We start from the raw sequence: 27,796 nt of genomic DNA on the forward strand, positions 1-27,796 counted from the left end.
AGCAGGAGCTCAGGTTGTGGTTGTCATGATGGCTAAGGGGTGTAGAAGCAGACGATATCCATGACGGAGAGGGAGGTTGAGGGATATGTTTGTTACTTTGTGTTGCAGCCTACAAGGAAGACAGTGTCTTGAGCCCGAGCAGTTTCATGGGGAGGTTGCAGTAGGAGGAGAGGAGGAGAGGAGGAGAGGAGGAGAGGAGGACAGGAGGAGAGGAGGAGAGGAGGAGAGGGGGAGAGGGGGAGGGGAGGAGAGGAGGAGAGATGTGAAGGGATAGAGAAGACATGTACAGCAGTCGGACGTGCAGCTGGCGTTGCAGCACCAGGTTGAGCTCTCAGCGAGTGTTGGAGGGAGTACTAGGAAGACTCAGAGGAGGGCGATGATAAGCGCGGTAGGATGGAGCAGGAAGAGCTTGTTGTTCAGCTGAAGCGATCTACTGCCTCAACTCTCGTAGCTCCTGTCATGTCATGTGCTCAGTTTGGCTGACGGCGCTCTGGTCACAGATCGGACATCAGCACTCGCAAGAGCGTCTCCTCCTCCTCTCTGAGCTGGCAGCGGCATGCAGGGAATCTTCTCCATGGGCGGCTTCCAGAAGGCGTTCGACGCGGCGAGCAGGCTGCTGCAGGACGAGCAAGATGAGTCCCTCCCCCCGGCTGCCATGAAGGACGAGGACGTCGAGTTTGCGGAGGGTCTGACGAGCGACACGTTCGCTCTCTTCCCCAGGGACAAACTTGACAGCTCCTGGGTGATGGTGCCGAGTCAGGAGCAGCACGCCAAGACCATCCTCGCGCTGTCTCGGAACCTCCAGCAGATTCGCTTCAGCCTCTGCCCCCGCAAACTCAAGGACGAGGAGTTCTGGCAGATATACTTCGCCGTGGTGCAGAAGGATTCGGCTGCCAGCGAGCTGGACGGCAGCTGGGGTTTCATAGGGGAGGAGAGCGAGACTGTAGCTGGCTGCGATGCAGTGTTGGTGCCAAAGAACGATTCGTACTGGGAGGAACTGGAGGGAGGAGAGGAGGGAGGAGCAGGAGCAGGAGCAGGAGCAGGAGCAGGAGCAGGAGCAGGAGCAGGAGGGGGACAGTGAGACCACAATGTGGAGTAGAGGAGAGGATGAAGCTAAAAGGAGAGGAGAGAAGAGAAGAGGAGGGGAGGGGAGGGGAGGAAACAGTATCTGCTGTTGTTCGATAGTTTGTACTTTAATGTGGTCTAGGATATCAAACATACTTCACGATTCTCAGTAAATTCGTGGAAAGTTACAGAAATGAGGGAGGAAAAAGAGAGGAGGAGGAGGAGGAGGAGGCAGAATGGGAGAGGTAGGGAGGAGTGGAGAGAGATGGAGGAGGGAAGAGAGGGAAAGGAGGAGAAGGCAAGAGCAGTACAGTACAGCATTTTCGCTCACAGAATTTACTGCCCTAGAAGCTCTCTGCTATGATTTCAACATCAGTCGAGTTTTCGGAGAGATCGGTCGTTGTTGGGAATACCCGCTTCTCCTGCTCTGCTTCGCCTTCCTGCTCTTCCTCCTCCTCGCCCTGATCCTGCCCCTCCTCCTCCTCCTCTTGGTTCTCCTCCTGCTCATGTCGTTCCTGTTGCCCCAGCCCCAGTCCCTCTTCCTGGTCCTGGTCCTGGTCCTGGTCCTGTTCTTGATTCTTTCTCTCCACCATCACACTCGACGTGGTTGCTCGTTTCCTCTCGCTCCTCGCCCTCGGCACCCCGCTGGTCTTCCTCCCCCTCCTGCTCTCGTACACGTTGCACGCGGTCTTGAACCTCCTCCTGCTCCTCACCAGCAGCCCGTCGCCCTGCCCAGCTCTTGCTTCCTTTGGAGGATGCGGATATACTGCTGACTTCTCCTCCCCTCCCTCCTGCCTACTCCGTGGAATCTCCTCCTCCTCCTCCTCCTCCTCGCCCCCTTCCTCCATCTGACCTCTGTCTTCCGCGTGCTCAAAGAGGCCGAGGAACGTCTGCCTTGACATCTCGGGAGCATGCGAGACGGAGGAGAGGAGGCGGATGAAGGAGAGAACCAGCCCTCCCGGGACTCCGAGCTTGAGGAGACTGTCGTAGAGATGGCTGACAGGAATCCCTGCTGCTCCTGCTCCTGCTCCTGCTCCTGCTCCTGCTCCTGCTCCTCTTCCCTTGAGCTCCTCGAAGGCTGCTTCCAAGCTCTCAAACTTCTCCACCAGTATCTTCTTCACAGCCTTCACGTCCTCTGTGTACGTGTGCTCGATGCGTTCCATGCTCGGCAGGCGAGTCACCGGCGCTGTCCTGGCAGACACGGAGGAAGAGGACGGAAGCCGCACGGTCCTGCGCATGAAGCGTTCGGTCTGAGAGGAGGAGGGAGTGCAGAAGCGCTGGAGGTCCAGGGTAGGAAGCGAGATCTGAAACCAGCGGGAAGGAGGAGCCAGGTCGTCTCTCCTCCGCTCCTCCTGCCCTGCGATCTTTGGCAGCAGGGAAGGCTGCTGGGAGGAGGCGGGAGGAGGAGGGGAAGAAGAGTGCTGTCCTCCCCTTGAGCGAGGAGGAGAGAAGCTGGTGGATCGCTGAGTGACCTTAAGGATGCGATCGGTGCGGGGGAGGGAGAAATTTCCTTCGCCGTTGGGCCGCCAGAATTTCCTGGTCGTCTGCCAGGGCAGGAGACGAGCAAGTCAGAGGAGGAGGAAGAAGAGGTGGACGAGAAAGCAAGAAGCCCAGTTCCAGAGGAGGAATGAGGATAGACGGAGTGAAAGAAGGAGGAATGGAGGAGGAAGAGCAGGAGAAAGGAAGGAAGAAGGAGGAGGGAGGAGGGAGGAGGGAGGAGGGAGGAGGGAGGAGGGAGGAGGGAGGAGGGAGGAGGGAGAGACCTTGATGTCAGGAGCAAGCTTCACTCGACTCGAGAAGTCTGACAGCGACCGGTAGCATCTCGGCGTACAACCTTGGGGGATCTCCTTGACGGGATAGAGGAGTGCCTCCTCCCTCGACGGGAACCTGACGGACACACGTCAGCGTTATCGCTCCCGCCTCCTCCTCCCTCTCAAACTTCTCCTCCTCCTCCTCTCTGCCCCTCCCCTCTTCCCTCCCCCTCCCCTTCAACCTCCTCCTCCTCCTCCTCCTTCCTTCTTTCCTTTGCTCTGCTCCTGCCTCCCTCCCCTCACCTAGCAAGAGACTCCTCATCCACTACGAATCTCCGAGCGAAGGAGACCATGTGCGCTCCCTGCACGTCCTCGATCCTCCCGAGCGTGTCCACATGCTGCCGCATCCTCTCATGCAGCTCCTCCACCTCCTCCTGGTCGCTGGTGCGGAACAGCTCCAGCGCATGCGTGTTGTACCTCCGGCAGCACTCCTCGCATACCCACACCTTCTTCCTCGCAAAGATCGGGTCTACCCATGGGTCGTGACATCTCCTCAGCAGCAGCTGCGCTTCCTTCATGGGCAGGACCCGCTGCAGGAAGCGCATGGAGGGCGGCCAGGCCTTCTTGACCTTCTCCTGGAACTGAGTAGCAGCCTTCTTCATCTTGTCGTCCCGCTGCGCCAGCAGCTTCTCCCGGGCAGTGAGCAGCGCGAGCCGATACATCCTCCTGTCCTCCTCTAGCTGCTGCTCAATGTTCTTGTGCGCCATAGTGACGAGGCTGAAGACGGAAGTGCTCGAGCTCAGGCCCTTCCCGTCTCCCCCGCCGCCTTCCTCGTCCATCGCTCGCTTCTCCTCCTCCCGCCTCTTCCCCGCCAGCTTCTCCCCCCTCCTCCTCCACCTCCTCTGGATATGGACGACCCTCTTCGACAAGTAGTCCATCTTCTTTCTCAGCGCGCTCTCGTCCACTTTGCGGCCCTCTGCCTGCTCCAGCAGCTGCTGCAGGCCCTGCACGTGCTCGCTGAACATCCAGAGCGACTTGAAGAAGCTGGAGTAGCTCACCCGCCCGTGCTCGTTCTTCTCCAGCAGATGGAAGATGATGTCACACTCTGCCTTGTTGTACCCGTAGTCCGCCAAGCTCGAGCTCAGCTGGATCCTCCCCAGGTCCCCGCTATCGGTCACGTCAAACTCCTCGAAGAGCTCTCGAGCTTTCTGGTGGAGGAGCAGCAGGGGGTTCTGCTCCTGCGAGATCAGGTTCAGGGTCTCCTGGTGCTTCATCCTGAAGACAACTCGGTTCAACTTCGTCCCAGGACTGCCGATGCGGAAGGCGTCCTCCTTCTTCTTCCCTGCCTGCCTGGGAAGCTGCTCCATCACCTCTTCAATGATCATCTCCTCCATGTTGCCCTTCCCCTGAGGGTCCTTCCCCTCCTGCTCCTGCTCCTGCTCCCGCTCCTGCTCCTGCTCCGGCTCCTGCTCCGGCTCCTGCTCCTGCTCCCACTCCTGCTCCTCCTCTTCCCCGAACTCAGCAATCGCGGCGCTCTGCTCCTGCAGCTCGTTCTTCGAGCTTCGCATCGCGATCGCCGTCTCCCACTCCTCCGCGAGGTACCTGGTCGTGCTAGGTGGGCATAGACCCTCATCCTGCTCGAGCTCAGAGGCAGCAGAGGGAGGGTCAGACTCTTGGACGAGGTTCTTGTGGGACACAGCACGGTGGACGGGGGAGGGATGAAGCTTGATGGAGATATCGCCGTCTTGTCGGACTGGCTGGCCCTTGTCGGGTGCGGGAGGAGGAGGGAAAATCTCATCGAGAGAGTTGCGAAGAGCCTCTGCTTGCTGCTCGAAGTCTTGGATGGAGAGAGCGCTGTGCCATATGTGAGTACGAGAGGAGGAGGAGGAGGAGGAGGAGGAGGAGGAGGAGGAGGAGGAGGAGGAGGAGGAGGAGGAGGAGGAGGAGGAGAGGGAGTTGTGGTTTGGGGGGGTTGAAAGGAGGAGGGGGAAGGGGAAGAAGAGAGGGAGGGCTCATACTCGTTGAAAACGTCTTGCATGATGCGCCGCTTGGTCCTCGGGGTGACTTTCTCGAAGTCTGAAGGGCCTGCATGTCCCCCCCCCTCCTGGTGGTGCGAGGGATCGGAGTCCTGGTCCTTCATCTTCAGCCTCTCCTCCATCAGCTTGTTCATCTGCCGCCTCCCGTCAGCCTCTCTCGCGCTCATGCGAGGAGCTACTCACGAGCATCTCATAGGTGACGGCGAAGTCGCAGGATCGCCCTCCTGTCACTGAGGGAGGGAGTGAAAGACAGAGAGGACCGCATGAGAGTGGAAGGAAGTCGGGAAGAGACGGATACGGAGAGAAGTGTTCAAGCGTGTTCAAGAGGAAGAGAAAGAGGAAGAGAAAGAGGAAGAGAAAGAGGAGGAGGAGGAGGAGGAGGAGGAGGAGCAACAGAGGAGCAGGAGCAGGAGCAGCAGGAGGAGCAGGAGCAGGAGCAGCAGGAGCAGGAGCAGGAGCAGGAGCAGGAGCAGGAGCAGGAGGAGGAGGAGGAGCAGGAGGAGGAGCAGGAGGAGGAGCAGGAGAACGAGGAAGGAAAGAATACCTTCACACAGTCGGCATGGCGTCCCTTTCGGCGGCTTCTGCCCCACCGAGTCCTCATGGTCGTCGATGGCCATCCTGTCAGCGCCGAGGAACGCGGGGACGCTGATCATAGGAGAGAATCTTCCAGCAATGGTTTGAAGCGAATCGACGTACCTAGCGCAACATCAGTTCAATCCTGTTCCTCTTCCTCTTCCTGTTCCTCTTCCTCAGCCTTGTCTTTCTCTTCCTTATCTCCATCTTCCTCTTCCCGTTCATTGTCTTCATCTTTCTGTCCCCTGTCCTTATTTCCCGCTTCCTTCTCATCTCTCCACATCCTTCTGCTCAAGAACGTTTTTGCACGACCTCGAATCTCTATTCTTTTCCAACCTTCCCCTCCTCCACCCTCTTTCCCCGCTCTGCCCCGACCTATCCTCCTCCATAAATGACATCAGTTACCTTCCATGCGACTGGTTGGCGATGTTGATGGTGCTGGCCCACTGGAAGACAAGTTGATTGTTTGTTGTGATGCGGAAGTAGCCGGTGAGCGAAAGAACTTTGACACGTTTTGTCACCTAGACAGGTGTGAGGAATGATTTGATAGAAGAGGAGGGAGTTGTTGAGAGTCGAGATAAGGAAAGGTTTCAACGACAGAGGGCAAAGAGGAAAGCTCGATGACAACGATAGGATCTCACTTTTTCGATGTGATCGGCAATCTCTCCACACTGCGAAGCAATCCTGAAATACGAATCAATGAGACGGAAGAGCGGTACTCAAGGAAAAAGACAAAGAAATTGCAGGAGAGGTGTGCTACATCCGAATTCTCTATCCTTGGCTCCATCTCCATCTCCTCCTCCTCCTCCTCCTCCTCCTCCTCCTCCTCTCCTCCTCCTTTCAATCTTCATCCCCATCAAAACTCACCTGCAGTGCAGCTTGTTGGAGGGATGCAAGCTGATCACCTCGCTCCTCCCCTCCTCGAACGAAAGTTCGTCCGCCTTCTTCACCAACGTGCTCTGCCCGAGCCTGACGTGGCTCCTCCTCTCCTCCACACGGCAGTGATGCCTCGTCCAGCCGCACTGGTACGTCCTATCGAAGTTGGGGTGCCCGTGTCGCACGTTCTTGGCAGGAAGGTACTTCTGCAGAAAGCCCTCCCTCATCGGATTCTCAGCTAGCACGAAACTCCTCAGCTGCTTCGAGTCTAGGAAGGTCACATGGTTCGTCGGCTTTCCCCGGGCGTCCCAAGAGGTCGAGACGAAGTAAGCGCAGATCTTGGACTCGTCCTGCACCCGGTCGAAGCAGCTCAGAATCGTCTCGATGTTGATGTTTTCTGTCCTTTTCTTCTTCAGCCGCGCATCGACGGCGCTGGTGAAGTACCTGGGCGTCGTCCATCCGTCAGATCTTGCAAGGAGCGGGAGAGTGGCTAGGACGTGGAGGAGAGCACAAGGGAGGGGATTCAGTGAGAGAAAAGTAAGAGGAACGGGGATGGAGGGCGGAGAATGACATGAAATAGGAGGAGGGAGGAGGGAGGAGGGAGGAGGGAGGAGGAAGACATGTAATTTCTTCACCAAGCAGCCGGGTATCCATTCTTGTAAATAATCGTGTCGGGAATGCGGACAAAGGCATGTTTCACTCCCTCAAGTAGGATCTGCCTTATCTTCTTGTTCACAAAGTCTTCGCTGGTGAGATCGTTCTTCCTGTGCAGCAGCTCGAAGACAAACGACACGTCGTACAAGTAAGCCTCGTTGTTCGTCTTTGCAGTCGACGCCATCTTGTACCTCTCGGTCGATGAGGACTGCGTCGACGATGTTCGTACACTCACACTGTCTCTATGAGACATGGTCGGACCCTTCAATTCACCTTCTCTCGAGGATGAAACGCTACTGGATTAGGCCAGCATGAGATGTATGGTTCTTCATCCTGTCAAACTGTCAGACTGACAGTTGTATGCTCGTCTAAAACCTCTCTCTGTCTCTGTCTCTGTCTCTGTCTCTGTCTCTGTCTCTCTCTCCCTGTCTGTCTGTCTGTCTGTCTGTCTGTCTGTCTGTCTGTCTGTCTGTCTGTCTGTCTGTCTGTCTGTCTGTCTGTCTGTCTGTCTGTCTGTCTGTCTGTCTCACTCCTCTGTCTCACTCCTCTGTCTCTCATACTCCCTTCTCCCTGATCTCTTCTCCCTGATCTCTTCTCTCTTCTCTCTTCTCTCTTCTAACCTCTCTAACTTCATTTCCATTCTGTCATTTGTGTTGGCGCACGTCAGTTGATTTTTTGGTGTTTGACTCGCCCTCCTAACATCCACCACCCTACCCCCAGATTCGAAATGTAGTTTATGACCACCCATATTTGATCGTTGAAAATCACTGTTGAGTACCCCGTCCATGACCACCCCACCCCTCATTCATGATGTCTTTCACCCCTGGTAATCAACGAGTGCGATGTTGAAGAAACTTGGGAACTTCAGAACACAACAGACTCGATGAGAGCAAGAAGAAGATACAAGTTCAGATGACACTGAGATGAGAGGGGCGACGTTTTCATGTCGTGACGGGAGGAGCAACGGAAACAAACCCAGAAAGGGCAGGAGCACACTAAGAAGTCTCAAGAAGAATCAGCTGAAGAAAAACGCAGGAGTAGCGACAAAGTGAAGTGAGGTGGCGGGCAGGATAACAGGAGGGATGGACCGACCTGCCGACCAGCTAATAAAATATTTTTCATTGCTAATCATCAGAAGAAATAAAATATCAAACAGGAATTACAAAGTTTCCATATCTACAAATCTGAACAGGGAAAGTGAGGAGCGCTCAGAAGGAACTTCTTCGAACAAACATGTTTGGCATCTCAGGGTTGTTCTGATCGCTGTTTGTTGAGCATGCGGAGTCTTTGCGAACAAACTCAACCTCGTTTGCGTTGCTAAGCGCCCTGGTAATCCCTTCTTCAGCCTTGGCCTGTCTTGTCAACCGGCCGTGCAAGGTGCTCTTCTGAAAACGGTCGACGTTGCTGCTGCCCACGGAATTGCGCGAGCGGAACGAAGAGCCGACAACATTCGAGGAGGATTGCCTCCAGGTCTTCCTGTCGCTGCCTTGGTTCTTGGAGGAATCCGTGCAATGTAGGAGGCACTGGACGAGGATTGCGCACGCCTCTCCTTCGAGCTTCTTGTTCTGAATCATCTTCGAGATGTTGAGAACGTTGTTGGCGTACTTCGAGGCGAGGTCATGCTGGTTCTGATGGAGGTACACCCTCGCCAAGATCTCATGCGCCCTTCCCTCCATGAAAGGGTCCTGGCAATGTCTGGCAATCTCCAAAGCCTGCATGCTTGCACGGACCGCACGTTCGAGCTCCAGGACCGAGAGACACTTATCAGCCAGCATGATGGATGACATGCACTCCAGCTCCTTGTCGCCCGTCGCAAGCGCGTGCGCGATCGACTCTTTCAAGGACTTGATCTCCAGCAAGGTAACAGGGTCTATGCTCGACGAGTACACGGAACCCCGGCGACCGTCAAACGAACCTCTCTTGGATACATCATCCATCACCTTTCCTTCAACTTCTTTCGAAGATTCGGCATGCTGTGACGCGCCGGTGTTGTCTGAAACCTCGTTCTTGCTGCGAGACGACCTCCTGTACGACTTGGTGTGGCTGAATTCGTCTTCGTAGTTTTCAATCCAGAAACGAAGCACCCAATATCCGATTCCGAATGTGACCATGACAAAGACCAGGATAGTCAACGACGATGCGTGAACACCCAGTGCGTATGGAAGGCCAAGTGTCACCATGGCGGCTCAACTTGTTGAAGAAGTCGGACGCAAAAAGCAAGCAAGCTGTGTCAATGTGATCAAGTCCCAAAGATAGCTCTTGTCCACACAACGAAAACAAATCTTCGTGATCAAAGACCGAGTATGCTCCAAGGAAGTGATAGGAAGCGGCTTCAAACAAAGATGATCGACAGGGAAGGAGCGTGAAACAAGCCACGGGTGGGCAGCAGGGTAGGGAACGATGGAGGTAACGAATGGATGAAGTGTATATGATGTTCGTGGGATGTGGGGTAGGGGTGGACAAAAAATCTGAAGGGGGCCTTCAAGCGGGGTGGGGTTATGATTTTGCAAGTGGGTAAGCTGTGAGAATTGCCAGGCAATCAAAAGACAGGGAGAGGGCATCGATATGTATAGAACATCATTATGCTTATAATGGATACCTGGACCCTTTACGCTTGGAGCAAACGGCAATGAAACGATTCAGGGAAAACATGGGTGGGTCCAATCATTATAGGCTGACTGGGGTAGGGTAGTGATTGTCCTTGGGCTCCCAAAGGCCATGCGGGGCACCGGTGCTATAACATTGTAAAACGGTACTTAAAAACATTATTGCAACCAATAATTGTTGTACGCTGCCCTGGTGGACACGTCCAGGGCTTGGCTGGAGGGGATGACGTTAGGAATTTTCATGGTTCATGAGTGGGGTAGGGTAGTACAAGACGGGACGCCTCTTTGATCCCGAAGGCAGGGCTCGGAGCGAGGGTGGGGTCCATGGAGGGGTTTATTTTGAGGTGGGACTAACTGTTTGATAGGGGTAGTCATACGTGCAGGTGGGTGGGTTTGCAGGGTAGTGGTGGGGCAAGGTGGCTGTTTACCATGCCGTTGACTTCGATGTAGAACGTTCGAGGAAAGCACCAAGGTGGGTGGTGGGGATGGCAGGGGCTGAAAGGGGTTGGTCCTGAAGGTAGAATGAGGGGGTGGGGTCATTTTTCAGGAGGGGGGGTACCACTCCTGGAGTCCTTTATTAATATTGAGAGAAGACAGGTAGAACTCCAGCTGGATCCTCAACGTAAACTTCCTGATGTCTCCTCATGAATTTTGTAATCATGCTCTTAACTTTGAAATTTCAAGATCATCATTCAGAAACCGCAGTCCGAAACTGTTGGCTGCTGTAGTAAAGAAAACCCGAATGGTCATGTAGTAAAGTAATACGAAAATCTGAAAATCTCAAGTTTCATTTCATGTGCCGGAGTCATAGGGACAGAATCTTTCCTAGTACCAGGTCCTAGGTAATCTCCCCTGGTAGATCTCTTGTGACCAGAAGTTATCTGAAAATAAAAAAGAAAATGTGGATGATTTAGGCACAATTGTGAAATCTGATCTGTATACTTCAATTTTTAACAACAAATTTGGGGCTAGAGCTCGAAGGTTTTAAAGGTATGTACTGCACGGTCTACCGTACTAGTGAAGCGACTGGTACTACCACGGCTGGCTGTCACGGGCACCATCGGAGTGATCAGCAGTGCACTAGAGCGCTTATGTCACAGCTGAGGGTGACAGCGCAGCCTCCTTGAGTCAATACCAGGACAAGCACTACCGTACTACTACATCCGGGGGTGCTGCTACTTGATGATCGGACCAGTCACGGCCGGGCCGCTCCGGAGGCTCAGGCTATCCGGGGGCCGCAGGCCGGCCCCGGCGCCGGGCTGCTAATGAATCCTTGACGGAGTCACATAAACGGTACTGATTTTTAACTTAACTTTGAGTAAAGGAGCCTAGTCACATGGAGTCACGGCAGATCACTCAGTACGAGTAGGATATCGGAGCCCACTGGCCCAGTGCCCAGCCCAAACTGAGAGAGTCATGACAGATGTAACTTGAAAACTGTACAGCAACGGATATTCTGCGACCAGAGGAAGCATCCTCGGGGTGGGCTGACCCCCGGGCCTGGTGAAGACTTTATAAGTGTGGGGGCACCTCTAGTCCTTCTCTCTCCTTCTCTCTTTCCCACCCTCTCTCTTTCCTCTGAGTCTCTCTTTTCCTCCTTCTCTTCTTCCTTACTTAATCTCAGTTACTTCGCTCCGTTCTTCTACTCTTTTCCTCTGCTTCATAAATACTCTTATCCCAGAAGTCAATCACCTACCTGCACCCTACTTCGCTACTGCATACAATCCATCGGTTATACCGTACTCTACTACGCCAGGGCTGACTTCTTTCTCCAATACGGCCTTGCTCAGTCTTGGGATATTCCTACTTTGGTGCACCTACTGCACTGTTCGACTCATCTGTTCAATCTACAAAACATTATCTGACTGGAAAGGACGCAGATTCGTATACTTTCCATCATTGCTGAACCCGTTCAGCAGAAACAAATCGTCGGTTAAACAATTCAATGGCACGACAGACTGGACAACCCTCGTACTACCTTGCTGCTGTCTCCGTGCTGTTCTCCATCCACTTGAGCAGATCAGCTCTACAGAACATCCTCCTCGACGCGACAGCAACCAATCTCTCGTAGAGGTTCTGCTCCTTCAAGTCAGCAGCGTTACACACACAGACGCTCCTCCCCCTTGCCTCTCGAGGTGTGTCGAACACGATGCTGGCGTTGGCGAGGAAAGAAGTGAGGTACCACCCGCCTTCGTGGATCTCTCTCTCCAACTGCAGTGGGCCCCATGCAGCAAAGCCGTTGAGCAGCAGCTCATTGGCACAGGTCCTCTCCCCAATGGCAGCGGAGGCAGGAGGGGGGTCCTCCTTGTCACCCTCCTGCATCTCGTCGAGCTGAGAACGATTCTCCTCCCCTACCTGAGAGTCGTTCCTCGTACTCGATGTTGACGTCTGCGAGTCAACAGAAACCAGGTTCACGCTGTCCGTCCTATCGTCGTCGCTGTACATGTCCCCAGGCTCCTCGAAGCTGAGGCCCACAGGGCGACTGTGCAGCTTGTACGGGGAGGGGAAGACGTAGACGTCGTCGGTGATCATGGTGACGTTCTCTACCTCCCGCGGGACGGTCTTGGAGAGGATCTGTTTCGGGTTCACTCGGCGCTGAACAGGAGGAGGGCAAGCTCTCATACCATCCTGCCATGCTGATCGTCGTTGAGGCTCACGGGGCCTCCATAGAGGAGAGCGATGTCTGTCAGGGGAGCTGTCAGAGGAAGAGACGACCCCAGCAGCCCTCCAGCTGTGTTTCACCTCGACCGTTCAGCCCGTCGGTGGAATTTGGAGGGTACATGCCACCGAGGCTGAGAGAGTCAAGGTCCTGGTTGATGATGACTCCGATAGTTCGCATGTCATTGTGCTCGGTTATCAGAACAACACTTCTGCCAAAGGCGTCGTCTTGCTGCGATGCAGTGTAAGACACTGACGAGGCATGCACGAACTGTGAACATCATCCCACCTCACTCCTTTCACTGATCAACAATGTTCCACGTCGAAGTTCAGGGATTCGTATCCTCCCTATCATCTCCATGATCTTGGGGAAACCCTCAGCTTCTGCGGTCGGCAACAAGGATGCAATCATTCACCACTTGCAACCGCCATATCGTGCTCGTTGACTGTTTCAGCAGCTGATATGCCCTGCGAGGCATCTGCAGCACGTCCACTGTCAAAGTCTGTCAGGACCAGCATGGACCAGCAAAATTTGGGAGTCTTGATGACCTAGCTTGCTACTTCCTTCGAGCGAGAGGGTTTCAGGATCGATAGGCAGGCCGTCGTGCCCGTCTTCTGTCGTTCGCAAGACGTTGGTCAAGACCAGGGGGAGCTGAAAAGGAAGGTGAGAAGGATGCAAGAGAAGAGTTCAACAGAAGACCATCGTCTTCGCAACGTAATACATAGACTGTAACGTCTGCGGCCATCGCGTCAGTCCACGTAAACATCCTCAATAGAAGACAACACCCGCAGGTCCTCTTCAATATTGTCACTGATTCGGACACCCCTCCCAAAGTAGATTCTCATCTTGGCGCTTTCGTTGCTGCGATCCTCGACCTTCAACCACCATCAAAGACCATCGCTGCGTCTTTTCATCTTCACCTCTGTCAACTTCACCCTTGCGAGCGATCGCATCTGTACTGCATATTGATTCTCCACCTGATTTCCAGTCAAGTTCAGAGCAAGAACAACACCTGCACAGTGCCTGCATTCCAGGAAACATGTTGGATATGTTCAAGGACTGGAACTTGCTGATCTGAGATCTCACGCAGTTAATATACCAGGTTAAGATTAGCTTAAGAATGTAACGGTCGTGGGGGAAAGTGAAATGCACACCTCGCACTCCATCGCAATGCAGCCCGGAGCAGAGTAGCCTGGGCTGAAGGTGGCCTCACGGTTAGAGTCCATGTACAAGATGTTTGATTGAGATTCGAAACTCCTTCGCAGTGTTTCCAACAAGGCAAATGAATCCGGGAGAAGCCACAAGGCCTCACTGCCTGCAGGTGCCATGGATTCATCCGCGAGGAAAAACACACAATGAAGCCATACCCGGGGTGAGGATGATGTGTCCGCAGAAGATGGGAATCGGCGGCTTGTCCAACAGGGGCACATGGCTCAGATCTTGTACCTCCTAGAGGTGGACATAGCGCTTGTCAATTGACGGCAGTTCAAACTGAGAGATGGTCACTTTCGCTATCTTCTCCATCTCCGTCGGGAATATCAACTTGCAGACTGACGCTAAGGCATAGTTGACGCGAAGAAAGACTGCTATTCCAACACAAGTCAAAATGGTTTCTTGATGTTTAGAATAAATTCATACCAGCACTGCCGATCGGGAAGCGGCAAAGTGGGCAGATAGCGTTCTGAGACAAGAGCCAGGATCGGATGCATCGACGACAGAAAGAATGTCCACACTGGGAGCCATCAATGTGTGAACGCAGGAGGATTAAAAGGAGGCACCTCAAGCGTGGTTGGCTGATAGAGGAGGTTAAGACACATGGCGCATTCGAGAGATTTCTCCACTTCTTCCCTCCTACCGCTATCGGTGAAGACCGATAGTCAACTTGCCACAGCTTGTACCTGAGGTTTTCTGTGCCATCTTCGGCAACCTTGACGTTCTTTGAGCTCGACTGATGGAATGGTATCCCTGGCCAGCCCCCTCGCAGCCTGCAACCAACATGTTTGGGCATGGACGAAGGAAGGAAAGTCGGCTCAACATACCTCAGCGAGAAGACTCTTCCTTCTGGTGTTGGAATGCTTGCAAGCTGCTCAGCACGTGGATCAGAGAGCGGCCAATCACCAGAGATCACTTACCCCTATCTTCCTATGTGTAGTCTGCACTGCGGTGAGTTGGACGATGTTTAATAGTGTAACAATCAAGGCTGTGTTGCCGACGGTATGGCGTGCTTGCATCGATCAAGGCGTGCTATTTTGATCAATAAACTCTAAATTGCACACCTGAAACATTGTTAGATAACGGAATTTTCTAATTTCGCTCGTAATCCTGCACATGCGAGATATCCACTAATGCGTTCTTCGATTCTTCCTCACCCTTGTCATTGATTTTGTTGCTGATGCTTGTTACATACTCATTGCCCCTCCTCCCTGCCTCCTCACTTCCTTGCTGATCCATCATCAATCCTCTCCTCCTCCTCTCTCTCCTCCTCTTTACTGTCTAGCAGCATCTCGATCTCTCGTTCGCATGACCGCCATCATCGATCCTCCTGTTGCGTCAAGCCATGGTTGAAGCTGCAGGGCCGCAAGAAAATTTTCTCATGTAGAATATCAAAAACAAGTCCGCCTCAGGTATACACATATCAAATAAAAAAGGCATTAAATTTCTGTTAGGCCGATATTAAACTCGCACTTTCACAGTATGGTCCGCCTCATTTAGGGTTAGCGGCTGCTCCGGGCCGCGGCCCCCGGGCCCGGGGGGCCGCCATGGCTCCACTGCCGTGTTATTATTGTACCTGACCACTCGAAAGTTCGTTTTTGACGGGTAAAAGTTCAGTAACTCCCGTCAAATGTTCGTGGTAGAGCGTAAAAGAAAGTTTGTAGCCCCTGAAAAGCTCATGTCCTTTCTCCGAAAGTGCGTATTGCCCGGGAAAAGTTCATAGTTTACTGTCATTGTGTCGTCAAAAGTTCCTTTACTAACGACCGTTTCATTTCCAGGACCCTCCCACACTCAACCATAGGCATAAGTACCCCCTGGTTCATAGAGTAATAGCGGCTGGAGTCTAGGGGTACCTCTATGACGGTACCCACCCTCTGTCCACGAGGACCCCATCGTTCTTCGTCAATGCATATTGTGCCCTGCAATACGGAGGGGTAGTGGGATTAACATTCAGGGTGGAGGTGACATGGGGGTACTACCAGCATGGTAGGGGTTGTTTGTTGACGGGTCCTTGCAACTTGGTGTCATCCCGAAACCTGTGGGGTGATAGAAGCGTAAGTTTCACAGGTGGGTAGTTTATTCAAGGGGTAGGGTACATGGTGGAAGAGGGTAGGGGTCAAGTTGGGCCGGGAGCGGACCGATAGGGTGGGCGTGGAGCGAAAATGATGGAGGAGATGGAGGAGGGAGAGGACGGAAAGATGGGCGACATGAGCGGATCCCCTTTGGTTCGGTCGCTACGAGCTCGTCTAGAACGCGCTGAGGATCAGTGAGTGGCTTCATGCCTCCTCCTGCTTTCTTTCGGTTTGACTTGCTCGTTGCAGAGTCCGGCGAGCCCGCGAAAGGGAAAAAGCTCTTCGAGAAAGATTGGAAGGAGATGATATCTCACATTTGCTTGCTGCACAACGCTCACAGGCGGAACTCTTGAGGTCAACCATTTCCAAGCTGTACACGTTGCATGACGATCGGTGATACTCAGGAAAGAGAATCAGGAACTCAAACATAAGATCGAAGAGCTTAATTCAGGCAAAAGCGTAGATTTTGAAAGCTCCCCGAATCGGTATTGCTGACAGCAAACAGTTATGTCATAGATTGATATGAATCTATGCAGCGATCAGCTGAAAGAGGCTCATCGAGTCGCCGACGAAGCACACGACAAATATCGACAGCTATTAAAAGAGCATGGCGAATGTCAAGAGAAGTTGATGGAAAAAGAGCAAGAGAATTCGAAGGTATACACGAGCCATTTCAAATCTAACTAAATCGTATATCAACAGCTGCAAATGAGTCTGAACGAAGCAAAGAAACAGCTTGAGAGCGTGAGCGAGCTAGAGAAGAAGGTGATTCTCTGTTACCTGCTGCTACTTTGATTATTAATCCCTCAATGGAAGGTTCAAGACTTGACTAGGCAACTGGAAGATGCCTCCAATGATTTGGAATTGGCTGCGGTTGACTTGGATGTTCTGCTAAAGACATGTTGTGACATTTTGAGTAGGAAAGTGATATGAAGAAACAGCGCGAAATAGAAAATCTGAGTCAAGAAATTGAAATGCAGCAAATGGATATCTTGGCTTTGCAACGACAACTTGCTGAGTCTGCCACGGAAGATGCAGGTGTCTGATATATCGGTGCTACAAAGCAACACTCACGGTGGACTTGATTGAATTCAGCGCTGATTGTTCAGAGAGATCACGAGATTGCAAGCATGCGAAAAAGCATGACATCTAATGAGGTCCATACTTTCTGTTGGGTGATTGCCCTGAGGCTGAGTTTCGATGTTAGGTCCTCGAACAACTGCAAAAAGATTTGGACGACTCAACGAACCTTTCAAGGTATTCGATGCAACAGAACAGGCGAGAGAATAAGAGATCGCTGTTTCAGATCACGTCAAAAGAAAATTTCCGAGTTGGAATTGCAATTAGAAGATGCTGGAGTGATGTGGAGAGCTGCTGTGGCTGACGGGCAGGCATTGCGAGCAAAGTTGAATGAGGTAGAGCAATGGGCCTCAAAGGTATCGCAATGCTCTCATTTCTCTTGAGCTAATCATGTTCTATCAGTCGATGCATTACAAACAAGAGTTGGAACTCAAGGATAAGGAGTTGACGGAGATCAAACGCGAGATGCAAGATAAGACCCTGGACTATGAATCCATGAAGGGGAGGCTGGAAAACGCGCATGCCGACCTGCAGGAATGTCGCGAGAGGATCGCAGAGCTCCTCGAAAGTCACGTGAGCAGAGCAACAATGAAGAAGGCATTGCAGATCTCGGCAAGCACCCCTTCCCGTCACTTGTTTCTTACTGATAACTTTGGGTCCAGGAGAAAGAAATAGAGGAGAAGGCTGAGGAGGTAACAAGTCACGTTTTGGACGAGAACCCTGAGACAGGTTGTCTTGCGCAGGAAGTGAAACTCAAGGCAGAGCTGTACATGTCTCGAGAAGAAATTTCAAATTTGAAGTCACAAGCGCACAATACACGAGCTCGTCGAATAAAGAGGCTCCTACAGATGAGGAGTTCCTTGCACGATGTAAATTAAGATCGGAGATCATTGCATCGGAGTGATTTCTTTCTTTTATGGTCAGTTTGAACAAATGTTGACAAAAGTTCATAAATCATCCATGCTGCTTGAGCAGAACAGTATTGGAAAGATCGATAGGTAATCAATTGCTTTTTTTGGAAATGTATTTCTGATCGTGTTCAGGCTGCAAAAGCAAAAACAAGAACTTCTCAAAAATTTGACCAAGGTATTTGAACAAGAATCAAATCATTCGCAGATGAATCCATTTCTTTGTTTTCCAGACGAATTTTGCATTGGAAGGAAAACAAAAGCTTGAGCAGCTTTCAAACAAAGACGTATCTGCTCAGATTAAGTATCAACTTACGATGCAATACATCACCTTCTCACCGTATTTCAACAGATTTTTCAAAAGCAGACTGATTGAGATGGAACAAACAAGTCAAGTCGACAAGGACAAATTGGAAGATTTCGATCACTACGCTTCTGATTTGAACATCGGGCTGATACGAGTCGAGGAAATGGTGATAATGTGTGAGAACCGTTTGAAGGAGGTCATCAGGAAGTTGAAGGTGTAGCCTCAGAAAGGAGAGAATGCTTGTCGCGACTGAATCACATCCAGATGAAAGGATTTTCCGTGATAGGTGGGATGTTTGACTATCACAGAGACTCGGGGATTTCCAAACAGAAGAACAGGTTGTCCCCAGTTCACCAGCTGTTCCTTGAACTACAGGATCAAGACGATTTTCTTGACCCTGTCAACATTGACTTTGCTCCCGTGAGCGAAGCTGAGTCCAGAGATGTTGAGAGCTACAAGAGGAGGGTGTGTCCATTTTGACCCGCTTTGAGATTCCATTCATTCATTGTAGGTTGAGGAGTTGGAGGAGAAATTACAGCTTCTACGCTCAAACTCTGTCCCTATCGAGGAATACAAACAACTCTCAGAAGGAGTATTGAACGAATGTGCATCTGTTCAAAAGAATGCGATGCAAAACATCAGCGAGAGGTTTGCTTTCAACTGTTATGTCATAGAAAATGATCTGGTTCGTGGTTCTGATAGGTTCCGAAAGCAAGGAGACGTAATCGCGAATCTGGAACGTGAAAAACGTATCCTTGGATGCTGCTTGCTTTCCTGTCTTACTCAAAAGACAGGAGAGCTTTCTCAGTCCCTCCAGACTGCTAACTCAAACCTGAGCCATTTCAGGTGACCTCGAACGCTTCTTTGCTGAGGCTGGAATGACAGAAGAATGTTTTGAAATCAGATCCTCGCTTGCTTACTACAAAAGTACTCTTCAACAAGCACAGAAGGAATACGCAAGACAGAAATCAGAATTGATGGCAACGGTATCCAATCTGCAGAACAGGTGTGATCAGCTTGTCAAGAAGGCGTTACAAGAGTGTAACATGGAATTTTGAAGGTTGAAACAGACGCAAAAGGAATTAGAGGATGCGCAAGATCATATCAACAAGAGAACACAGTCAACAGAACAATCTTTGCGTGATTTACAGGTATTCAACAACAGCTGCATGTGAAATTTTCTGATGAGATCTCAGCTTCAACTCAACGATGCACGGAACGGCAAAGCTTTGGTTGAAGCAGAACTACACTCGGCAGAGCAGGACATAATTAAGCTAAAGTCCGTCATTAAGTATGCAACCGACGCTGTTCGCAAAGCTGCGGAACAGAGATCCGAGTTGACTGCGATGATCAACGAAGGTTGAATATGTTTCTGCTGGGGTTGGATAGTCATTGGAATTATGGCAGGTGAAGTTGAGAAGGAGAAATTTGAAGAGATGAATGCAAAACTTGCCGAGATCGAGCAAGATCGATCAGAAATATTTCAAAAACTGAGCGAAAGTATATACAGAGAACATCAAGCCCTTCGGCAGTGAGTCCTAGGAGTATGGGAGGGAATGGATCAGGAGTGATGGTGGTTCAGGCTGGATGAAGTCAAACACCGGGAAGGTATAGCTCTCGAAGAGTTGGAACGATTGCGGAACGAAGTGAAAGAGAGCAAGTCGAGCGGGGACAGTCAACACCTGCAGGTGAGGGGCAGATGTTGATGTGGGTTGTTGGACCTGATCCTTGAACAGATACAGGAGAAAGCGCAGGAGATGAACCTGTTGAGGATGAACACAGCTCCTCTTGCCAGGAGCATCACGGAGGAAGTCAGATCCATTCGTGAAGATCTTCAGAAGAGCGCAGCTCTGTGGACGCTGCCGAATGAGCGACTGCTGGAGGAGCGAGCGAGGTATCGTGACCAAATCATTCGGTTGGAAGGACAGATCTCCGAACATACAAGACAGATGCTTCAGGTTCTTGTTCTGCCCTGTCCCGCCGACGACTGACATGTCCGATTCACCAGGTGACGCAAGACTATGAAGAAAGATTGAGGAGAGCTGAAGGGCAGCGTGTGCGTCGGAGCTGGGCACAAACACAAGAAGCGAGCAAGGCCGAGGTGAACAGCGTGAAGCCTGAGAAGCCCAAGTCAACACCCAAGGAGAGGAAGGAGAGGAAGGTTGAGGGTAAAGTCTCACCCCAGCGCATGAGAGCAGCCATGTCTCCGCTTCGATCGCCGAAACCTGTCAAGTCGGACAGCGACAGCGACAGCGACGAGTCGAGGCTGGCGAGGAGGATGAAGCGAGTGAGCGCGGCACATAAGGCAGAGGCGACGAGGAGGGAACAAGTTAGGCAGGCAGTGGATGAGGAGTCCAACGATGAGGACGACTACGTCCGATCCAGCAGAGTTCGTTTCTCTCGCGATGGGACCCCAGCCAAGGCGGTGGAGGAGCGAGGGGGCCAAGTGAAGGAGGAGAAGGTGAACGGAAGGCCGTCGCTGGGAAGCTCGTTCCTCGCGGCGATGGAGATAGAGCAGAGGATGTTCGGACGATGATGGGGGAGGGGAGAATCACTTGTAAATTCAAAGAGATGAGCTTGTTAAGAAGCAAACAATAATGTCAAGGTGTTTCAGGTGTCAAGGTCTCAACGAGGCTCTGCCGTCTTCTTCCTCTTGACCTCTTCCCCTCCTCTTCTCACTCGCTCGAGCGACTGTCGGAAACGCTGGATGATCCCCATGACCTGCAGGCCTTGAAACCTCCCCAGCCAGCCTTGCGCGCAGCTGACTTCATCGAATCGCATCACAGAGTCCGACAAAACTTCCTCCTCCTCCTCCTCCCCTCCGTCGTTGAAGGGACGCTTCTTGGATCCGCCCTGCCGTATCTCACCCTCCCCCCCCGCCGTCCGGAGCTTTGAGGCCACTGCCTGCAACGCGTTGACGTGTCAGGGTGCAGGCGCGACCGTGACGATGTATGAAGGCAAGCTCGGAAGAAGTTGAAGAGGAGAAGAAGGCAGGAGGGAGAAAAGAGAGGGAGATCAGTTGGTGATGATGGAGGGTGAGAAGGAGGGCGGAGAGACAGTGGTGGTGGCAGGAGAGGAGGAGGAAAAGTCAGGAGGCAGAAGAGAAGATGCGGAAGGGAGGGCGAGGAGAGCGCGAAATGAGTTGGCGGTGATAGAGGAGGAGGAGGGAGGAGGGACAGCAGTGGTGGTAGTGTGAGAGGAGGAGTACAGCATGCGAGACCTTGACGGGAGCGATGGAGAAGGGAACGGGCTCAGCGCTATGGTCCCCGTATGCGACAGGGGTAGAGTGATCCCCCGTCACGCAGATGACGAAAGGCTTCCCTGCTGGAAAGATGAGCCGTTGTGAAGGGGAGGATTCAGGAGATCGCCTGTCTCTTGCTCTATCTCCGCCAGTCCCTTTGCTAGCTCACCAATCATGTTGTCAACCTTCTGCATGCCGGCAGTCAGCACCTCCTCCTCCTCCTCCTCCTCCTCCTCCTCCTCCTCCTATCTCCCCCCGCCCTCAACCCTCCTCTTCCTCCTGTAGACCTTCAAAAACTTGAGCTTCAATTCCGCACTCTTATCATGACCAGCATCCTGCACAGAAACCTTGAGTGGATGGAAAGAGAATAACGAGGAAACTAGTTTCGGGATTTGGATGAAGGGATAGCACCAAGGTGGAAGACACGGATGGAATGGAGGCAAGAGAAACGCAGGAGACACAAGTGATGATTGTTCTAATTGTGATGGTGATAGTGATGGTGATAGTGATGGTGATGGAGATGGTGATGGTGGTAAATAGGAAAGAGGGAGAGGGGGAGGAGGAGAGGGGAAGGAGCAGAGGAAGAGAAAGGACAGCAAAATTTCCTCACATCAACTGCCTTGACGTGAACAAAACCAAGCTCATACTCAGGAGTTTTCTTTTTGAAGGTTGCGAGAGCTGCGAACATGTGTCAATAGAATCTCAGATCCTCCCTTGCCCGCTCCTTCCTTGCTTGCCTTCCTCTCCTCCCTTCCTCTCCCTTCTCTTCCCTCGTACCCCCTCACTCCTTCCTCATCTACCTGTCCTGGCCTTCGACTGCAGGTCGGTATGATAATCTCCCGTGGCTCCGGGAGCATCAACGATGTCCATCTCTAGCGACATGCCGAGCCCGCGGATGAGGCAGGTGGGAGCAATCATGAAGCTTCTCATCCCGTGCTTCTCCTCGAACGTTGGCACCTTCTCCCAGCTCAGCACCCCAGCAGCAGCTCAGATCAAGACCTTCACGCGAGCCCCACAGCCGCGTAGGAGGACGGCGTTGGCCGGCAGCTTGCCTTGCTCCACCCGATCCTTGTTAATCTGGTGGTCCTGTAGAGCTTCGGTGATCGCCTGCACCACCACAACCAAGACTGTGAGGAGGAGGAAAATTTGCTCGCTGCAGGACCTGGGAGAGCGAGTTGACGAGCTTCGCTGTGAGCTCTGCCTCCTCGGAGGAGTCTAGCGGGCAGGAGCGTCGGAGGGGGAGCTTGTCCTTCAGCGGGTCGGTCCCAGTGATGTTGTCCGATAGGCTCGGGCCCCTCACCCGCAGCCCGCATCTGTGCTCGGTCGCGTACTTGACAGCCACGGAGTGCTGCTCGTGACAAGGTCAGCACGAACAGGAAGGGGGGACGGGGGGGGGGCGAGCCTGTGGGAAGGAGGGAATGGCGATCCCGTTGAGAAAGTCACATAGGATGGGTCCAACCTGCAGGAATTGAGTGAGGAGGAGGGAGGGAGGGAGGGAGGGAGGGAGGGAGGGAGGGGAGGGGATCAGACATTCTCGAAGTTTCTGTCTGCACGCCGAGACTCGACGATCCCGTCCTTGCCCAGGTAGGCGAAGTTGCACTGGACAAGACGCTCAGTGATTCCAAGAGCAAGGGATGAAGAGAGGGAAGAGGAGGGAGTATCAATTGGACAAGGGAGCGGAGCAGAGGACAGGAAGAGGGAGGGGGGCAGGGAGATGGGGAGGGAGGGGGAGAGGCAGAGGCAGAGGGACAATCAGTTCTACAGTCTCATCACCTTGAAGGCAATGTCGCCTGGCTGCATATCTAGCCCTGCACCCATAGTCTCGAATGCTCCCCGACCCCTGTAGTACCTGGAAGGGTGAAGGTGTGAGTGAGAAGGAGGGGAGGGAGGGAGCACAAACTTTCTTGGGTCGTAGCCGAACATGGAGAGGTGGGCTGTGTCACTTCCGCATGCCAGACCTGCGCGCGTTCAGTTCCCGCCACCAGCTCTTCTTTTCTCTTGCCTGCTTGCACCGGATCCATCAGCCCAGAGATACCCGAGGATGCTACCGAGCAGCAGGCGTCCATCTGAGCGATGTCCAGCAGGCTCCTCTTCACACTCTCCTCTTCCTCCTCTCCTCCTTCTCCTCCTGCTCCTGATCCTCCTCCCCTTCCGATGTCGCCGACCCCATCGATGAGCACCCAACACACGCCCATGCCGCCCCTATGTCCGTTACGTCCTCGTTGCTGACGTTACATTTATTGCAGCGAGGCAGGCTTGAACCTTTTTTTAAGCTTGTTCCAGGTATGCTTCATAGATTCGATGTATTGCTGATAGCGCTGTCCTGGAAGTGCGGAGAGCTTGGTATAGTCCAGGTAAGCCTTGTTGTTGCTGTCTTCCATGCCTTGTCTTCATGACCACCGGTTGTAAGGAGGACTATGTGGGTAGGGGTGATAAATGGGGGAACAGTATAGTGGTGGTTGCGCCAATACAAAAGGGCAATGCGGATAGTGCGGGCATGGAGGCTGAAGCGAGGAAGCGGATGGGGAGGAGGTCACCATGCACTCTCAAGCGCGCAGGAGAAGAGTATGAACTCAAACAACCATGCATGGAAGATTGTGCACCTCATGAGACATGGGGAAGGAGAGCACAATGCCGCATGTGATATTGCCGGCGATGAAGACCTGTATGAAGACGAACGATATTTCGATGCAGGACTCACGAATGATGGCAAAGAGCAAGCACGGGACGCAGGTATCCAGCTTCAAGGATCAAAGCTTGATGCAGTGGTAGCATCGCCTCTATCTCGCGCTCTCCAGACAGCCATGATCGCTTATCGGGCATGGAAGGACCACTCGCAACCAACGCTATCAGATCCGCGCTTCGTCTGTGTGGAATGGTGTCGAGAGGGCATGACTTACGGTGTACATCCATGCAATCGCCGGAGAGCGATATCAGAAGTTAAGTCAGAGTTTCCTCAGTTCGATTTCTCCCACATCGCTACTGACGAGGACGAGATCTGGCGGCGGGACGGGTCGGAGTCTCAGCAAGACTTGAATCATCGGGTTTCCTTGTTCTTGGAATGGCTTGAAAACCTGGAGGCAAAGCACGTGCTCGTCTGCACTCACTGTGTCTTCCTGCATGCACTCTTTGCCAACTTCGTCAGAGAGCAAGACAATGCCGTCAATTCCTGGTTTGGACGAGGAGAGCTGCGATCGTTTGTCTTCGAGTTCCAGAAATCCGAAAGTCCCTGATGAGCCGCCATGGAACACTCTGACATGCTCCACCTCCGATCGTGATGGAGTGCTCACTTCTGTCCGAAGTTCGGATGCTGCGGACTTGATGGCATTTCTTGATGCAAACCAGGGCTGCAGTCTTCACTTTCCGAAGTTGTTGAACTGAATGAACTATGCTTAGTCTCTTCGGGAGCCTGTCTGGTGTGAGTTTCACGTTTCTTGTTTGCGACACTCAGGAGTAACGGCCGCGGCCGCGTCGTTCTTCCCTCCGACACACTGACATGTCACAGTCCGAGCCCACTGCCGTACTTAGTGGGTGACACTCACGGTGAGATTGAGCATTGAAGTTCGGACCCGGCCGGGCTGCGGCCTGCTTCAAGCGGCCACCGGCGGGCCGCGGGCCCGCTTGCTATAACCGGGCCGGGTGCCAGGGTGCCAGGGTGCCACGGGGACGGTGACCGGGCCGCGGGCCCGGCCGCTTGCGGCCGCAACTTGCCTTAACACCGGCCCAGGCTCTAACTTTACTCAAAGTTAAGTGAAAGTTAACCATGACACCGGGCGTTTTAAAATGTGGTTATTGCTCTTTCTGATCATAGTACTATAATTTTATTTTTATATTCATTATTTTGTAACTTCGCATTAAATACTACTTGCAATACATATCTTCCCTAATGATTGTTGGTATCAAAGATATATATATATTACACCCCACAGTACAACAATAATACTTATTGATTCCTTGTAGTCAACTCTCAAGAGGTTTCACGGATTTTAAAAGTCGGTTTTTAAAACTCCTGTTTTAACCTGGGGTATGGCGAGAGAATGGGGGATGGATAGGGGGGAGCGAATGGGAGACTCTTAGAGAGGCAGGAAGACGTAGAGGAGGGATGAAGCTTGAAGTTTAGATAAGAACAAGGCTGAGAAAGACATCATCAGCTCATGAAATGGTGCTGAGGTCGCCCTTGAGCTCAATGAGCAATCGGAGAAGTACATATTTGGGTGGTGGATTGAAGAGGACAGGTAGAGGAAGACGAATAGATAAATTTCCATAGATGAATTCCAGACATAATAGTGATGAATAACCGTAGACGCCGACAAGAAGCTCGAAAAGATCATGGTGCTCTTGTCCAGGTTTGGAAAGCATAGCAGGCATGTCAAGAAGATCATAGCCTTGTCAATTACCAGAAAGAAAGACATCGTGTATCAGTGAGTCTTTCGTGATGAATATGTTTTGAAGCATAGAGGGCAGCAGATTGTTCAAACCTCCCCAAACGATCAGAAATGCGAATAGTTGTGAGGTAGAGCTAGGATAGCAACTGCATCAAAACTATGATGTGATTTGTTGCGATCGGGTACATTCGTTGAGTGGAAAGACGTCATGGGCACTGTCCATACGAGCATGAATGATCGGCTTGCTGACTTTGGTTGTTTCCAGACCTCAGGAAGCGAACGGGCCTTGAATCATGTTGAATCAGCTAATGAGACGGCTGGGAAATATGGCCATATAATCCTGTTTGCTCTAATATCTGATGAAGAGCCCTGTCTGCCATCACAACAAAGATCTCACAGGCATACTGAATGGCTCGGGCAGAGTGAAGAAGAAACATATCAACTTGTTCTTTCTCACGTTTGCCATTGTAACTCAATGCTCCTTCTCTGCTCCTCTTCCTCTCGTGACCAAATCACCTGAGCATCCTGTGACTTCCAACTTTCGTCGTGTGAATGGCTGTGATGGAGTCACATGCAAGGTATGTGATCACCCTTGTTTGCAGCTTCAGGCTCTGACTTCCTCCTCCTCCTCTTCCTCGTCTCTTGCATCAGACTTGCTCCTGCTACACCAGCTCCTGCTACTGCACAGTCTCCTTCTCCAACCTCATCGTCGATGGAGTTCTGAACAACCCGGCATCGAGCGGCTCTCCAACTTCTTCCATCAACGCCATCAGGTTGACAGTCTCCGTCGGCTGCGCCTCCCTGCTCCGCCCCTCCACCTCTATTTCGGACATCACCTACTCCCCCAACGTCGTCGATAAGGTTGTTCCCATCAGCAACAGCGCCGTATGCAGCGACTGCACGTCCTCCTCCCAGATCGCCTACCTCGAGATTTCTCAGAGCACCATAAGCAGCGTCAAGCTTGCAAACACACCCATCAGCGTCACTGTCGGGAAGGCGTCTGCTTGTCAAACTTCCTCTGCTCCCAGCTCCTGCCAGCCCTGCGTCAACGTCACGAGCTACCTCGATGTTCAGGTGTATGCAGAGTTCAGCTACGTGGCCACGAACAATGGGTCGCCTACTCGGCTCCTGCTGGGGATTGTGTTTGCGATCGTGTGGACGATCATCATGGTGGTTCCTGTCATTATCTGGCTCCGCAGGCGCCGCTCCAACAGCATCGAGGACCCAGCTGGTTTCCAGCAGCTCCACGTCATGATGCCGACATCACGCCGATCTGCGCGGCGGCGAGCGATCCGGACGCGCCCTCGTCGGTTCAAGGCGATGAAGCAGGTGGAGTGGGAAGGAGAGCGAGGAGAGAACAGGAGGCGGCATGGTTGGGTCCTGTCGAGTTCCGACATCGCCGAGCAGTCGAAGGAGATCCTGGAGAGGAACTCGTCCATCCTCGGCAGGAACGCACCAGCAGCTGTCGTGTGCAAGCTCGAAGACGGATGGTGCAAGATCGTGCGGGCTACCGAGAGGGGGCAGCCGCGAAAGATCCAAGTGAGCAGCGAAGAGATCGAGGTACTCGCTCCTCCCCTCGTGCTCCTCCCTTGCCCCCTGCTCACATGCCGTCCTTCTCTCTCCTCTCCTTGCTCACTGATCGGTTGCACTCGTCCTTCATCGTTCCCTTCTCCTTCCCTCCCGCTCCTCTCGCTCCCGCCCTCCCGCGTCCATACTTCTGCCGCCTTGTCCACAACCCTCATCCTGCCTCCTTCTCCCCCCTCCCCTCCCTTTCCTCTCTCTGACCCTCTTCCCATGTACAGAGAGAGAGCATGCAGAAGGAGGGATACGTTCTCATCACTCTCCCTCAATCTGTCCGCTACGGACAGGTGAAAACTTGCCCTTGCGCTCCCTGTGACCCTGACAGTCCTCCAGGGAGTGTCGGGCGACATTCAGGTTGACATCTTCGGCAACATCATCCCTTGGAGCCACTGCAAGGAGTCTGAGGACTTGAGGACCAAGATAGACAAGTGAGATGGGAGGGTCTGTTGGAGGAGAGAGAGACTTCAGCATGTTGCGATGGGAGATGTTGAGATGATGTGGAGGAGTTGATGATCGAGGCTGATGTACGACAAGTACATTTACTTGGATGCTCCTGACTTGATGTCCCTGAAGCTTCCGAACTGTGCTGGACAACTTCCGATTCTCTCACTTTGGGAATGATCGCAAAGAGCTGCACATTTCCATCGAAAGGTTCAAACCATCTCGTAGCTTGCTTGCTGGCCCTCATGCTCGTGATTTCAGGTCAACCCTCTGGCAGAGCTCCTTTGACACTGTCATGAAACTTTCCAACATCGACATGCTGCGGACATTTCATATCCAAGTGAGCAGG

The 27,796-nt window shown here is 52.6% G+C and overlaps 7 protein-coding genes across 7 annotated transcripts; 3 read left to right on the forward strand and 4 right to left on the reverse strand.

The window, feature by feature from the left end:
* Positions 1-556: 556 nt before the first annotated feature.
* On the forward strand, positions 557-1,081 carry GUITHDRAFT_104712 (hypothetical protein; the record flags this gene model as incomplete). The annotated part of the gene is made up of 1 exon (XM_005836669.1): positions 557-1,081. One exon carries the CDS (start codon positions 557-559, stop codon positions 1,079-1,081), a length of 525 nt encoding a protein of 174 aa, XP_005836726.1.
* Positions 1,082-1,409: 328 nt separating this feature from the next.
* On the reverse strand, positions 1,410-7,139 carry GUITHDRAFT_104713 (hypothetical protein; the record flags this gene model as incomplete). Its single annotated transcript, XM_005836670.1, has 10 exons — positions 1,410-2,609; positions 2,829-2,952; positions 3,120-4,670; positions 4,835-4,986; positions 5,036-5,082; positions 5,397-5,548; positions 5,831-5,946; positions 6,067-6,109; positions 6,293-6,745; positions 6,937-7,139. 10 exons carry the CDS (start codon positions 7,137-7,139, stop codon positions 1,410-1,412), a joined length of 4,041 nt encoding a protein of 1,346 aa, XP_005836727.1.
* A 924-nt stretch (positions 7,140-8,063) lies between these two features.
* GUITHDRAFT_151445 (hypothetical protein) lies at positions 8,064-9,272 on the reverse strand. The gene has a single exon (XM_005836671.1). The coding sequence runs from the start codon at positions 9,133-9,135 to the stop codon at positions 8,164-8,166; it is 972 nt and encodes a 323-aa protein (XP_005836728.1). The 5' UTR covers positions 9,136-9,272; the 3' UTR covers positions 8,064-8,163.
* Positions 9,273-11,489: 2,217 nt separating this feature from the next.
* Positions 11,490-12,414, reverse strand: GUITHDRAFT_151446 (hypothetical protein). The gene is made up of 4 exons (XM_005836672.1): positions 12,304-12,414; positions 12,186-12,244; positions 11,689-12,135; positions 11,490-11,637 (listed from the first exon to the last, which is right to left on the reverse strand). Exons 2-4 carry the CDS (start codon positions 12,186-12,188, stop codon positions 11,536-11,538), a joined length of 552 nt encoding a protein of 183 aa, XP_005836729.1. The 5' UTR covers positions 12,189-12,244; positions 12,304-12,414; the 3' UTR covers positions 11,490-11,535.
* Positions 12,415-15,594: 3,180 nt separating this feature from the next.
* On the forward strand, positions 15,595-20,335 carry GUITHDRAFT_135910 (hypothetical protein; the record flags this gene model as incomplete). The annotated part of the gene is made up of 22 exons (XM_005836673.1): positions 15,595-15,698; positions 15,754-15,858; positions 16,041-16,161; positions 16,207-16,269; positions 16,425-16,542; positions 16,712-16,761; positions 16,896-16,940; positions 16,987-17,157; positions 17,247-17,276; positions 17,509-17,582; positions 17,628-17,670; positions 17,726-18,013; positions 18,175-18,264; positions 18,311-18,447; positions 18,502-18,645; positions 18,704-18,805; positions 18,860-18,950; positions 18,996-19,158; positions 19,207-19,330; positions 19,382-19,487; positions 19,536-19,757; positions 19,808-20,335. The coding sequence occupies 22 exons, from the start codon at positions 15,595-15,597 to the stop codon at positions 20,333-20,335; spliced, it is 2,919 nt and encodes a 972-aa protein (XP_005836730.1).
* Positions 20,336-20,424: 89 nt separating this feature from the next.
* On the reverse strand, positions 20,425-23,235 carry GUITHDRAFT_157400 (hypothetical protein; the record flags this gene model as incomplete). The annotated part of the gene is made up of 13 exons (XM_005836674.1): positions 20,425-20,597; positions 20,977-21,120; positions 21,168-21,228; positions 21,328-21,375; positions 21,651-21,718; positions 21,841-21,997; positions 22,040-22,147; positions 22,203-22,388; positions 22,443-22,499; positions 22,571-22,639; positions 22,814-22,889; positions 22,941-22,998; positions 23,043-23,235. The coding sequence occupies 13 exons, from the start codon at positions 23,233-23,235 to the stop codon at positions 20,425-20,427; spliced, it is 1,398 nt and encodes a 465-aa protein (XP_005836731.1).
* A 396-nt stretch (positions 23,236-23,631) lies between these two features.
* On the forward strand, positions 23,632-24,171 carry GUITHDRAFT_43927 (hypothetical protein; the record flags this gene model as incomplete). The annotated part of the gene is made up of 1 exon (XM_005836675.1): positions 23,632-24,171. A coding segment is annotated over one exon (540 nt), but the record flags the coding sequence as incomplete, so codon positions are not given.
* Between the last annotated feature and the right edge of the window lie 3,625 nt (positions 24,172-27,796).

The sequence above is a fragment of the Guillardia theta genome (genome assembly GCF_000315625.1).
Source record: "Guillardia theta CCMP2712 unplaced genomic scaffold GUITHscaffold_17, whole genome shotgun sequence".
Taxonomy (NCBI): Eukaryota; class Cryptophyceae; order Pyrenomonadales; family Geminigeraceae; genus Guillardia; species Guillardia theta.

What these genes read in the sequence shown, in the direction of transcription:
- GUITHDRAFT_151445 (XM_005836671.1), bottom strand. Translation starts at nt 9,135, where the DNA reads ATGGTGACACTTGGCCTTCCATACGCACTGGGTGTTCACGCATCGTCG.
- GUITHDRAFT_151446 (XM_005836672.1), bottom strand. An exon ending in TGTTCGACACACCTCGAGAG is followed by an intron (nt 11,638 to 11,688) that starts GCAAGGGGGAGG and finishes TTGAAGGAGCAG; the next exon opens with AACCTCTACGAGAGATTGGT.